General features: G+C 43.8%; 1 protein-coding gene across 1 annotated transcript in view; it reads right to left on the reverse strand.

Annotated features, from left to right (window-relative positions):
• Nucleotides 1-5561: 5561 nt before the first annotated feature.
• Nucleotides 5562-14012, reverse strand: part of LOC115149282 (phosphatidylinositol 4-kinase alpha) — a 32742-nt gene continuing 24291 nt past the window's right edge. The window contains exons 34-51 of the mRNA XM_029692002.1: nucleotides 12318-12476; nucleotides 12158-12237; nucleotides 11805-12004; nucleotides 11578-11665; nucleotides 11222-11389; nucleotides 11073-11126; nucleotides 10694-10814; nucleotides 10445-10574; nucleotides 10278-10348; nucleotides 10063-10135; nucleotides 9684-9861; nucleotides 9426-9530; nucleotides 8803-8928; nucleotides 8419-8539; nucleotides 7716-7875; nucleotides 7538-7627; nucleotides 7369-7452; nucleotides 5562-7229 (exon numbers count right to left, since the gene is read on the reverse strand). Of these exons, the coding sequence (XP_029547862.1) occupies nucleotides 7178-7229; nucleotides 7369-7452; nucleotides 7538-7627; nucleotides 7716-7875; nucleotides 8419-8539; nucleotides 8803-8928; nucleotides 9426-9530; nucleotides 9684-9861; nucleotides 10063-10135; nucleotides 10278-10348; nucleotides 10445-10574; nucleotides 10694-10814; nucleotides 11073-11126; nucleotides 11222-11389; nucleotides 11578-11665; nucleotides 11805-12004; nucleotides 12158-12237; nucleotides 12318-12476 (2060 nt within the window). The 3' untranslated portion in view covers nucleotides 5562-7177. The remainder of the gene's footprint in view (nucleotides 7230-7368; nucleotides 7453-7537; nucleotides 7628-7715; nucleotides 7876-8418; nucleotides 8540-8802; nucleotides 8929-9425; nucleotides 9531-9683; nucleotides 9862-10062; nucleotides 10136-10277; nucleotides 10349-10444; nucleotides 10575-10693; nucleotides 10815-11072; nucleotides 11127-11221; nucleotides 11390-11577; nucleotides 11666-11804; nucleotides 12005-12157; nucleotides 12238-12317; nucleotides 12477-14012) is intronic.

A 14012-nucleotide genomic window follows, 5' to 3' on the forward strand; every position in this document is an offset into this window, starting at 1 on the left:
TGATGACATGGACCTTGATTAACTCAGCACCTCTCTAATTCAGAGGGGTTGGATTAAATGCAGAAGATGCAGTCAGTTGTGCAAATGACTAGGTATTCCCTTTCCCTAAAGGCTTTAAAATTGGTAAAAGTCATGTTAACTGACTGATATTATCTCATAGAACAAAACATATAAAATCTCCTAAACCTGTGTTAACCTCAGACCTAAGCCTTATATTTATCCCTTAGGAATGGCTGAACGAACCAGGGGGATGACTCATTTCCGGGTTTTAGGACTACAAGCTGGCGAGCTCTATTCATCAACTTCTACAAGAAGTAACCAAAAAAGTGTTAAACAAATTAAAATATATTTTATATTTGAGATTCTTCAAAGTAGCCACCCTTTGCCTTGATGACAGCTTTGCACACTCTTGGCATTCTCTCATCCAGCTTCACCTGGAATGCTTTTCCAACAGTCTTGAAGGAGTTCCCACATATGCTGAGCACTTGTTGGCTGCTTTCCTTTCACACTGCGGTCCAACTCATCCCAAACCATCTCAATTTGGTTGAGGTCAGGTGATTGTGGAGGCCAAGTAATCTGATGCAGGACTCCATCACTCTCATTCTTGGTCAAATAGCACTTACACAGCCTGGAGGTGTGTTGGGTCATTGTCCTGTTGAAAAACAAATGATAGTCCCACTAAGTGGCAGGTAGCCTAGTGGTTAGAGCGTTGGACTAGTAAGCGAAAGGTTGCAAGATTGAATCCTCGAGCTGACAAGGTAAAAAAAACATGTTCTGCCCCTGAACAAGGCAGTTAACCCACTGTTCCTAGGCTGTCATTGAAAATAATAATTTCTTCTAAACTGACTTGCCTAGTTAAATAAAAACATTTTAAAAAGTGCAAACCAGATGGGATGGTGTATTGCTGCAGAATGCTGTGCTAGCCATGCTGGTTAAGTGTGCCTTGAATTCTAAATAAATCACAGACAGTGTCACCAGCAAAGCACCCCCACACCATCACACCTCCTCCTCCATGCTTCACGGTGGGAACCACACATGAGGAGCTCATCAATTCACCTACTCTGCGTCTCACAAAGACATGGCTGTTGGAACCAAAAATCTCAAATTTGGACTCATCAGACCTAAGGACATATTTCCACTGGTCAAATGTCCATTGCTTGTGTTTCTTGGCCCAAGCAAGTCTCTTCCTATTGGTGTCCTATAGTAGTGGTTTATTTTCAGCAATTTGATCATGAAGGCCTGATTCACACAGTCACCTCTGAACAGTTGATGTTGAGATGTGTTTGTTACTTGAACTCTGTAAAGGATTTATTTGGGCTGCAATTTCTGAGACTGGTAACTAATGAACTTATCCTCTGCAGCAGAGGTAACTCTGGGTCTTCCTTTCCTGTGGCGGTCCTCATGAGAGCCAGTTTCATCATAGCGCTTGATGGTTTTTGCGACGGCACTTTCAAAGGATACTAGGAATGACCCAAATATGAAGTTTCGTTGAGCAACTATCTTCATTTACTCCCATTACGGCTGGTATTAACTTCCAAAAAAGGTCTAAATCAAAACTTACAAGCAACCGCACAGGTCAGAAGTCTACAACAGCTCAATACATTGCAGGTACCGTACATAAAGGGTTGAGAGAGTTTGTTGATGCTGAGAATGAAATGTATATGTTTTTCAATAACATTTTTAGAATGTTCTTTGAAAGTTACTAATGTTTTCTTGTGGTTTTTATGGAACTTTTGTGGGAACATGACTTTAAATAGAACCATGAGGAAACCTGAAGGAAACGTTATGCTGAAGTACTGAAATTCCCACAGAAGAATGCCGTTTCTTAACGTTCTGAGAACATGACTTTAAATAGAACTAGGAGGAAACCTGAAGGAAACATTATGCTGAAGTACTGAAATTCCCACAGAAGAATGTCGTTTCTTAACGTTCTGAGAACATGACTTTAAATAGAACTAGGAGGAAACCTGAAGGAAACGTTATGCTGAAGTACTGAAATTCCCACAGAAGAATGTCGTTTCTTAACGTTCTGAGAACATGACTTTAAATAGAACTAGGAGGAAACCTGTAGGAAACATTATGCTGAGGTACTGAAATTCCCACCTAAGCAACATATGGTTTTCAGAATGTTATGTGCTAGCTGGGTATCAAGCACCATTCCCAGAACATTGTGCGTAGGTTGTATGCAAAATAACCATAGGACAACCACACTCTCACCAAGCTGTAAAAAACATATGGTTGTCAGAATGTTATGTGCTCGCTATGTTGGGTGTGGTGAGTGACAGTCGTTTTTGGTCTAGTAGATGGCTCAATGCTAGAAGAGATCCAGCTTTTGCATTTTAATTAACCCAAACCCTTCCTAATCTTAAGATAATTATCATAACCTGCTGTGTAAGTTCTCCTAACCTGCTATGAATAGTCAAATCTGACGTTAATTTGACAAAAGCTGGATCCCTTCTAGCCATGACCCAGTTGATGGGAGATCAGGATCTAGGAGGATCTTATCTGGTGTTTGAATCCAAACCATTAGCTAGTTGATTGGAAAGTTGTCAAATATGTTAACAAATTTTACACTGAACTAAAATATAAACGCAACCTGCAACAATTTCAAAGATTTTCTGAGTTACAATTCATATAAGGAAATCAGCCAAATTCATTTGGCCCTAATCTATGGATTTCACATGACTGGGAATACAGATATGCATCTGTTGGTTGCAGATACACTACATGACACAATCCTTGAGGGGCAATTTATACCACAGCGGGGGAGAAGTTGTCGAGCTAAGGAGAGGGTGACAGAGTCCAGGGTTGGAGCCTCCCAGTTGGCTCATTGATCCCCAAGGAGGCTTGTGACTTGGAATACTTGGTGTTGTTGTGCCAAGCAGTCTGCTGCCATTTTTATCTATCCATGCAAAGGTGTTTTGAGTGTGCAGTGCATTCGGAAGTATTCAGATCCCTTCACATTTTCCATATTTTGTTACATTACAGCCTTATTCTAAAATGGATTAACTTACATTTTTTCCCTCATCAATCTACACACAATACCCCATAATGACAAAGAAAAAAACAGGTTTTTAGAAATGTTTGCACATTTATTACAAATAAAAAACAGAAATACCTTATTTACATAAGTATTCAGACCCTTTGCTATGAGACTCGAAATTCAGCTCAGGTGCTTCCTGTTTCCATTGATCATCGTTGAGATGTTTCTACAACTTGATTGGAGTCCACCTGTTGTAAATTAAATTGATTGGACATGATTTGGAAAGGCACAAACCTGTCTATATAAGGTCCCACAGTTGACAGTGCATGTCAGAGCAAAAACCAAGCCATGAGGTTGAAGGAATTGTCCGTAGAGCTCAGAGACAGGATTGTGTCGAGGCACAGATCTGGGGAAGGGTACCAAAACATTTCTGCAGCATTAAAGGTCCCCAAGAACACTGTGGCCTCCATCATCCTTAAATGGATGAAGTTTGGAACCACCAAGACTCTGCCTAGAGCTGGCTGCCCGGTCAAACTGAGCAATCGGGGGAGAAGGGCCTTGGTCAGGGAGGTGACCAAGAACCCGATGGTCACGTTGACAGACCTCCAGGGTTCCTCTGTGGAGATGAGAGAAACTTCCAGAAGGACAACCATCTCTGCAACACTCCACCAATCAGGCCTTTATGGTAGAGTGGCCAGACGGAAGGCACTCCTCAGTAAAAGGCACATGACAGCCCACTTGGAGTTTGCCAAAAGGCACCTAAAGACTCTCAGACCATGAGAAACAAGATTCTCTGGTCTGATGAAACCAAGATTGAACTCTTTGGCCTGGATGCCAAGCGTCAAATCCGGAGGAAACCTGGCACCAACCCTACAGTAAAGCATGGTGATGGCAGCATCATGCTGTGGGGATGTTTTTCAGTGGCAGGGACTGGGATACTAGTCAGGATCGAGGGAAAGCTGAATGGAGCAAAAAACAGAGAGATCCTTGATGGAAACCTGCTCCGGAGCGCTCTCGACCTCAGACTAGGGTGAAAGTTAATTTTCCAACAGGACAACGACCCAAAAGCACACAGCCAAGAGAACTCTGGAGTGGCTTCGGGACAAGCCTCTGAATATCCTTAAGTGGCCCAGCCAGAGCCCAGACTTGCACTCGATCCAACATCTCTGGATAGACCTGAAAATAGCTGTGCAGCGACAGTCCCCATCCAACCTGACAGAGCTTGAAAGGATCTGCCGAAAGAAACTCCCCAAATACAGGTGTGCCAAGCTTGTAGTGTCATACCCAAGAAGACTCAAGGCTTTAATTGCTGCCAAATGTGCTCCAATACAGTACTCAGTAAAGGTTCTGAATACTTCTGTAAATGTAATATTTTATTTATTTTAAATTTTTTATACATTTGCAAAAAATATCAAACCTGTTTTTGCTTTGTCATTATGGGGTATTGTGTGAGGGGCAAAACCAATTTAATCCATTTTAGAATAAGGCTGTAACGTAACACAATTTGGTAAAAAGGAAGGGGTCTGAATACTTTTCGAATGCACTGTATATAGTGGGCATACTGGATTCCTAACGTGCTGTACCTTAAAAATTAAGTAGGGGAGTGGATCAGAAAACCAGTCAGTATCTGGTGTGACCATTTGCCTCATGCAGCACGACACATCTCATTTGCAGAGTTGATCAGGCTGTTGATTATGGCCCATGGAATGTTGTCCCACTCCTCTTCAATGGCTGGGCGAAGTTTCAGGATATTGGCAGGAACTGGAACACGCTGTCGTACATGTCGATCCACAGCATCCCAAACATGTTCAATGGGTGACATGCCTGGTGAGTATGCAGGCCATGGAAGAACTGGGACATTTTCAGCTTCCAGGAATTGTGTACAGATCCTTGCGACATGGGGCTGTGCATTATCATGCTGAAACATGAGAATGGCGGCGGATGAATGGCACGACAATGGACCTCAGGATCATGTGACGGTATCTCTGTGCATTCATATTTCCATAGATATGCAATTCTGTTCGGCTTATGGTAGAGAAACAAACATTCAATTCTCTGGCAATAGCGCTGGTGGACATTTCTACAGTCAGCATGTCAATTGCACGCTCCCTTGTGGGAGAACTGCACATTTTAGTGTGGGCTTTTAATGTTAATTTTTCTACCATAAGTCACCTCACGTCGTTTTAGAGTATTTGGCAGTATGTCCAACCGACCTCACAACCGAAGACCACGTGTAACCATGCCCGCCCAGGATCTCCACATCTGGCTTCACCTGCAGGATAGTCTGACGGGGGAGGGTGTGTGTGCTGAGGAGTATTTCTGTCTGTAACAAAGCCCTTTTGTGGGGAAAAACTCATTCTGATTGGCTGGTCCTGGCTCCCAAGTGGGTGGGCCTACAACCCTCCCAGGCCCACCCTTGGCTGAGCTCTTGCACAGTCATGTGAAATCCATAGATTAGGGCCTAAGGAATTTAATTCAATTGACTGAATTCCTTATATGAACTGTAACTCAGTAAAACCATTGAAGTTGTTGCATTTCTATTTCTGTTCATTATAGATAAAATGACACTCACACGAACTGGGGTTTATGGTTCAGTACTTTATCACAATACAACAGTCCAATAAAAAGACTAGTAATGGAACAGCTCTTTATCATCCCATTGGTCTGAAATGCATGTCCTGTTAGCCATTACAACCTACAGTACAGAGCTCTGAACACTGATCTTTTTTTACCATGAACATGTGTGCACCAAAGTTGAAAAATGTAAGCACACAAAGAAATTAATACGCAAAATGAAAAATATTTGAAGTATTAAAGCTAGAATCCTTTACATGTTTCTAGGTGCACTGGTACACCTACATTAAAACTCCAGGTCACACAGCACAACATTTAGGCGCATATGTAAGTAAAATGGTTACACTGTAGAGCCCTGAAATACAGTACACCGTAATATACTTCATATGTCCATTTTTACTCATTTAGCAGACACTCTTAACCCCAATTGCTCCTGTAAGTCACTATGGATAAGTGTCTTGCTCATGGGCACATCGGTAGATACCTCACCTAGTCAGCTCGGGCATTCAAACTAGCGACCTTTCGGTTACTGGCCGCTAGCTGCCCTGCCGCCCACATTATATTACAAACGTTCTCTGTAATACATACATGGATGTTTAAGATGAAATACCCTAAGTAAAATAATAATTACAACATATCCATTCAGATCAAAAATAATACATACCATCTAATCTAAAATGATAGATGTAAGATGAATTATCTTTACAGACTACCAAGTAAAATATCTTCATAAACAGAATGGTTTCTGAAGCGATTATGACAGCAATCTCATATGTTGACACACATTAAGAAGGTAACATCTAGCATAACATCAGAGGAGTATAGTTGTCATGTAATACTACCCATCTGTTTGTGCCAAGGTTTAGAGAAATGGCTTTTTGGGTGTTCATCGTCATTGTAAAATCACCACCACCATCGTAATACTAAACACAAATCCTGGAGATTCAAGTACAGGATTGAAGGTGAATAAAATCTTTCTTTGTGCAGAAAGAGGAATGGCTCCAAACAGAATCTCTCACACACCTGTTTAAGAACGCTATTAAATCCATGTTACTACTAGAAGGTCTGGTCATGAGACATGCAGAGTTAGTGGGTAAACAACTGGTTTATTCTGTACTGGACCCACCAACCTTGGAGCGGATACACACACACTATGTGACTGACTCAAGACAGATATAGTCACCAGCTCCAACCATTAGAAATGTCCCCAGAGAAAATATCTACTCATCGCTTTTTGACTACAGGACGGGGACACTCACTACGTGATTGCATCAAGACATTGATACATGATATGTATTATGATCGTGGGATTTGCTGATTGTATTGGAGTTCAGTTACAGGTTGTGTGATTGGTTGTTTAGTTGATTGATTGGTTAGTGTGATTTCTCTAGTCTAGCATAACAGCTCTTGATCAGGGTCCAATCAGGTGGGTGAAATACAGCGATCTATAAAGTGCATAAGTTGCTGGACGCTAGCTGGCTAGCAAGCCGAGGATAATTACTTTGTATATAGGACAACCTCTGACCTTACATAGAGTCTAAAGAAGAGGTTACTGCCTATATAGGGAATAAGAACTCATATCAGACAGGTCCCAGTATGTGATAATACTGCAGCAGGTCTTCAGTATGGGATCTGGTTCTGGTAATACTGAAGCATATCATAGGTCTTGCTCCTGAGGAAAGACAGAAAACAGACAGTCAGCATGTGTATATAGACAGTTAGCATTATGGATATTTCCTGTGGCCGAGTTGGGGCCATAGGCATCAGGAAAGGAGCGAGGGACTGGAATGGTACAGGGCCATTGGTGTTACCTGCTGCTGAGGAAGCAGCTCTGGATGACCTTGATGATGAAAGCAGCCGCCTCCTTCTCACTCATACTGGGGTTGAACCGCTGCCTGTGAACACAGACATGGTCAGAAATGGTCACGAGACTTGGCACAACCTAATTTATGCTCCCATGTGGTTTATTGATGTACTGACTTGAGCAGTTTGATGGTCTGTCCTCTGAAGCATGGTAGTCCAGTGTCCAGCATCAGAGTGACTAGAGACACCACTGCATCCATGTAGGGCCTGAGAGAGGTAACAAAAATAGAATTAACCCACAGAAAGACCATTTTTAGATGCAAATATGATTGAGACCCCACCCACACACTCTTACCTGACAGCCAGGTACCCCCTGACACACAGCTCCATGAACCATTTGAAGGGAGTGGCTTCCATCTTGCCTCCCATGATCATCACCATCTCATCAGTCAGCTTGATGTCTGGCTCCCAGCCCAGGTTACCACCAGGAGAACTCTCAAACATGAAGCCAAAGTCTGAAAGCAGATGCTGTTTTAGACAACTATTATAAATTAAATTCATACATTTATTGTCACAAAGAGATAAAAGATTTCCACCATTGCTGTATTAAATTAATGATTGATTGTGTGGATGATGTTTTGGATGAGGTTAAGGATGGTCGTGTTCCTATGTGGATGATGTTTTGGATGAGGTTAAGGATGGTCGTGTTCCTATGTGGATGATGTTTTGAATGAGGTTAAGGATGGTCGTGTTCCTATGTGGATGATGTTTTGGATGAGGTTAAGGATGGTTGTGTTCCTATGTGGATGATGTTTTGGATGAGGTTAAGGATGGTTGTGTTCCTATGTGGATGATGTTTTGGATGAGGTTAAGGATGGCCGTGTTCCTATGTGGATGATGTTTTGGATGAGGTTAAGGATGGTCGTGTTCCTATGTGAATGATCGTGTTCCTATGTGGATGATATTTTGGATGAGGTTAAGGACAGTTGTGTTCCCATGTGGATGTTTCGGACGAGGTTAAGGATGGTTGATTGTGTACCAATGTGGATGATTTTTACCTATGTGGATAAGGTGTCCCTTGCTGTCCAGCATGATGTTCCCGTTGTGTCTATCTTTGATTTGTAGCAGGAAGAGCAGCAGGCTGTAAGCAGCCATACTACGGATGAAGTTATACCTCGCCTGGAGAGGAGGGGAAAGAGAGAGGGAGAGATTAGGAAGTACCTTGTATAAACCATGTTGGTGAAGTCAAAGAGTTGACGTATGTTTATTAAGGCAACAGATCTATTTGAATGACATACTGTATGTACTCAAGAGTATTTATCTTTTTTTAATAATCCTGAATTCCTGATTAATTAAGAATAATGGCACAGACGAGGATCAGGTCAGGGGTCAGAGTTTAGGGGTCAGAGTTTAGGGGTCATAGGACAGCACAGTCATCTCACCTTCTGGAAGGCCAGAGTGGACTCATCTCCATACTGGTTTCTGAAGTAGTCATACATCCCAAAGTCTGTCTGTCTGCCCAGTTGGTCACGGGATTTACAGTCTGGGATACACTCAATCACACCACACTGGACACAGAGACAGGAAAACCATTACTGTGATGCTACACTGCACAGAACAAGACAAAGATGAAAGGTTTAATAAAGATTAGGGTGCAGGGGGTTAGGGTATAGGAGGTAGGGTAGAGGACGGAAACAGGCTGCCCGTGGGCCAAAACCTGCCCGCTAGTAATTATGCCCCCACCCAAAAAAGTGGGGATTTTAGTTTCTGCTCAAGACTAAAATCACCAGGAATTAAGCTAAAAATGAGTTTAATTTAGAAAATCTGTCCAAGTATTCCTACAAATACAAAAAGAAACATGTGATCGTGTCTCAATGTAATCAAGGTATGAAATTATTGTATTTGGAAATACAAATATCTTTTTGGGCATAGTTAGTAAATTTTCAGCGTACAAATTATTATAATAAAATTTTCCCTGGACCCCTGAACCATTCACTCCCAAGAAAAATGGGCCTGCGACTGAATCTAGCTGCCTGGCCCGGGTGTAGGGGATAAGTGTACATACCCCAGGGGCGGTAGCCACAACTCTGTAGGGAAACACAAACAGGTCCAGACCCACAAGTTGGAAGATGTTCTTAAACAGACCAATGATCTGGAGAGCCAGCATGTCCTGGGGAGGGAGGGAGAGGTTGAGAGAGAAAGAGAGAGGAAAAGAAAATACAAAAAAATGCTGATTGAAACATAAAATAGTTTATAAGTGCTGAGTATGTAAAATATGCTTGTGGTGTGTGTGCGCGCGCATGTGTTGGTCTATCTATCCTACCTGTCTGCAGTCGTCTCCCACTTTAAAGATGGCGGCCTGCCAGACGATCCTGCGAGCTACATCTTCACCCGACTCCACGTCCTGGGAGTCAGTCTGACAACGCAGACCCTCTTTCTCCAGCTCACTGACCCCACATCGCTTCACCTTGAACTTAGCCAGGTACGGGGCCTTGGCAGCACTGGGAGAGACCGGAGACAGCAGTCAGACATAGATCCTGTGAGAAGGGTTTCTATTCCGGTTTTAAAATAGCAGAAAGGAATAGATATCCGCACACCATTGAACACTCCTGTGTACTTTATTGCAACGTTTCAACTGGAAGGTCTTTGTCAGGCATGAAATCAATCAATCAAATGAATACAATCAATCAGTGAGTGAGTACCTCTGCATGGGTGTTCCAGACTTGTAGTCGATGTCCAACACGATGGCCTCTGGGTTACTGGGCAGGTAGCAGCCTGGAGGATGGCCACCGGGGGAGGAGATGGACAGACACACACAGTGACTACTGCTTCCACATAACACAAATAACTATTCACATACACCTCACTGTGCTCAAACATGCCCCTGCACCCACAGACCTCTCCTAGCTGTTGTTACCTTGCTGGACTTTGATGTCAGACAGAGCTTTGAGACAGGCCCTCTTCCTCTCATCTCCCTTTGGGGTGGGCCTAATAAAAACACCAACACTTTAATATCCAGAAACTAATTGGTAGACAGTAGTGGACTATATCGGGACTGGAGTTCTGATTGGGTGTTAGTCTTACTTGATGATGGCAGATACGTTGGTGATTTTGTCGAAGAAGTCAAACTCTCTCTGGAAAAAGTCTTTAGCTGCACCAGACTGAGCACCTATTATCTCCTCTACCATCTCCTCCAACAGATCCCCGATGTCGGCTTCACAGAGGGAGAGGGAAGAGAGAGGAGGGAAGCGACAGTGTGCGGAGTGGTAAGTGTGTGAGTGCGCACGCAAGTAAGTGTAAGTGAGTATGAGAGTGTGTACGTATGTGTCTCACGGTCTTTATGGTGTGCCTCCTCGTCCAGGTAGATGTTAGTCTTCATGTTCCAGATGAACTGGTGGGCCAACAGCTGAGACTTCTGGGCCGCCCACAGGATGTACTCCCTCACATACCCCATCTGCCAATCAAATACACACACACACACTTGTTTTACTAAACAATTGATACCCTATTTTTCCTTACCCCTACACCTAAACCTTCAGCTAACCCTGACCTCTAAAGTAGCATTTTTCCTAGTGGTAAAATATCCCCACCTGTCCAAATGGTACTTGCTTTACTATCCTTGTTAGGACTTCTGTTCCCCACAACGATAGTAAAACCAAACACACACGGTAATGTAGAAATGCAGCAGCTAGTTAAATGTAGTGTCACTCACCTTGTCATAGCGCAGGGCCTGAACAATCTGAGGAATGTAGAACAGGATGGCATCCTAGAGATTGAGATAGATTAGTGACGGTATAGTGTGTGTGTTTCGTGCCAGAGCAAACGGCCATAGTGTGTGTGTGTATGAAGTGTGTGTCGTACCGGAGGAAAAGACCGTAGTACTTTGACCCCATACTGAGCAGTGAGGGGGTGCGGGGGGTACATGGAAGAGAAGTAGGACAGGCCGGTGGGAGGGTCTGCAGGAGCCCAACACAGGATATGACTCAGCTCTGGAGAATCTGCATCAATGGTGTGCCATGTCACCAGGAACTGGAAAACATAAATACATTTTGGTAAATTGACTAACAACTTTCAATTAGAAACACCATCACTTTTAATCCTGAACCGTGTGGCTCTGAGATAAAAAAACCACGTCTTTCATAGAAAACCTATTTGAGGTATCATAAGCATTGGCCACTCCTGTGTTGCAGATTCACTGTTGAACTACAGGTTCTCACCTTGACGGCCTCAGGTACGTCGCTGACCACTCCAGGGTCCAGCCTTACCAGCCGGGTCACCTCAGCCACGATCACGTCATTCTTAAACCTGAACACACAGACACGAGAGGGTTAACCCAAACGCCGTTCTTAAACATGACAACAAAAGTTAGAGGTGGAATGAATCCAAAGCTTTTCCCCAAAAACTTGTAACCAGGGTGTATGTGTTGGTGTGAGACGGTGTGTACCTGGCAGGTAGCTGCATAGCCAGGTAAGGAGATATACCCCAGGCCAGGTTGACGTTGTCTTTCCACTGTTTCTCACTGAGGCTGATGTACTTGGACCTCCAGTTGGCGATGCTGGTCTCCACTGACTGTTCTGTAGCGATGGCCAACTCCTGGGTGCACAGAGGGTTGTACCAGGTCGTCAACCGCTCAATCTCACTGGCCTAGAGAGGGGAGGAGAGAGGACGTCAGTCCTAGCAACAAAATGTAATTGAATAGCAAGGAGGGAGAGTCAATGGTAACGTCTTTGTCAAGGTCTCCAGAAAGTTAACTAAAAAATGAAACCTTCCACAGTAAAAATCCCCTCTAGGGCTCACCAGTAAGGCCAGCAGCAGGGTCCGACGCTTCATGTAGTACTTATGAAGCTGAGTCCCTCTGTTACTCTTCTTAGACAGGCCTGGGGACATGAAGGACATGGTCAGATCTCAGTGTGTGTGTGTGAGCGCATTGCGTCTGTCCGTGTGTGTGTTGTGTTACCAGACTTCTTGGAGGCGGTGGACATGCCGGAGGACAAAGGATAGGTGTTGATCCAGCCACTCTGGCCACTCTGCTGGGAGCGGGAGTCATGAGACATGGTGCTCCTGGGGTCCTGGGCCGTCATCACTGACAGACTGTTCAACGACGGGTCCTGGTTGTCTACACACACACAGACAGACACACACACAGGGACACTCAGCAGGCTGACACACACACACTCCCTACCTCGTTCTATCCCTCATTATTTGGGCCCCGAGATTTTCCTGACTGTGATCTTATCAGGAAAAATTCTGGTCCTTCATTTAACTCTATCCGTTATCTCTTTCCATCTCTTTCTGCAATTATGTCTGTCCGTCTAACTCTGAATTTCTTCACATTCTCTCTGCATTCAAGTCTAGATCAACACTGGTAGGCATCACTTTCTTTCAATGCATTTATTCTCAATCGAGACTGACATGCATCACCATCCATATGAAAAGAAATTGTGAACCAGAGGAAAATATAAATGAGGTAGCGAGCATTGTCTCAGCATTCGATGGAGGGGGAGTTGACCTGCCATATGGTGAGCTTTATAGTGTTAACCCTGTCTTATATGAGATGGAGGGGGAGTTGACCTGCCATATGGTGAGCTTTATAGTGTTAACCCTGTCTTATATGAGATGGAGGGGGGAGTTGACCTGCCATAAGGTGAGCTTTATAGTGTTAACCCTGTCTTATATGAGATGGAGGGGGAGTTGACCTGCCATATGGTGAGCTTTATAGTGTTAACCCTGTCTTATATGAGATGGAGGGGGAGTTGACCTGCCATATGGTGAGCTTTATAGTGTTAACCCTGTCTTATATGAGATGGAGGGGGAGTTGACCTGCCATATGGTGAGCTTTATAGTGTTAACCCTGTCTTATATGAGATGGAGGGGGAGTTGACCTGCCATATGGTGAGCTTTATAGTGTTAACCCTGTCTTATATGAGATGGAGGGGGAGTTGACCTGCCATAAGGTGAGCTTTATAGTGTTAACCCTGTCTTATATGAGATGGAGGGGGAGTTGACCTGCCATATGGTGAGCTTTATAGTGTTAACCCTGTCTTATATGAGATGGAGGGGGAGTTGACCTGCCATATGGTGAGCTTTATAGTGTTAACCCTGTCTTATATGAGATGGAGGGGGAGTTGACCTGCCATATGGTGAGCTTTATAGTGTTAACCCTGTCTTATATGAGATGGAGGGGGAGTTGACCTGCCATATGGTGAGCTTTATAGTGTTAACCCTGTCTTATATGAGATGGAGGGGGAGTTGACCTGCCATATGGTGAGCTTTATAGTGTTAACCCTGTCTTATATGAGATGGAGGGGGAGTTGACCTGCCATATGGTGAGCTTTATAGTGTTAACCCTGTCTTATATGAGATGGAGGGGGAGTTGACCTGCCATATGGTGAGCTTTATAGTGTTAACCCTGTCTAATATGAGATGGAGGGGGAGTTGACCTGCCATATGGTGAGCTTTATAGTGTTAACCCTGTCTTATATGAGATGGAGGGGGAGTTGACCTGCCATATGGTGAGCTTTATAGTGTTAACCCTGTCTTATATGAGATGGAGGGGGAGTTGACCTGCCATAAGGTGAGCTTTATAGTGTTAACCCTGTCTTATATGAGATGGAGGGGGAGTTGACCTGCCATATGGTGAGCTTTATAGTGT

The sequence above is a fragment of the Salmo trutta genome, chromosome 15 (genome assembly GCF_901001165.1).
Source record: "Salmo trutta chromosome 15, fSalTru1.1, whole genome shotgun sequence".
NCBI lineage: Eukaryota > Metazoa > Chordata > Actinopteri > Salmoniformes > Salmonidae > Salmo > Salmo trutta.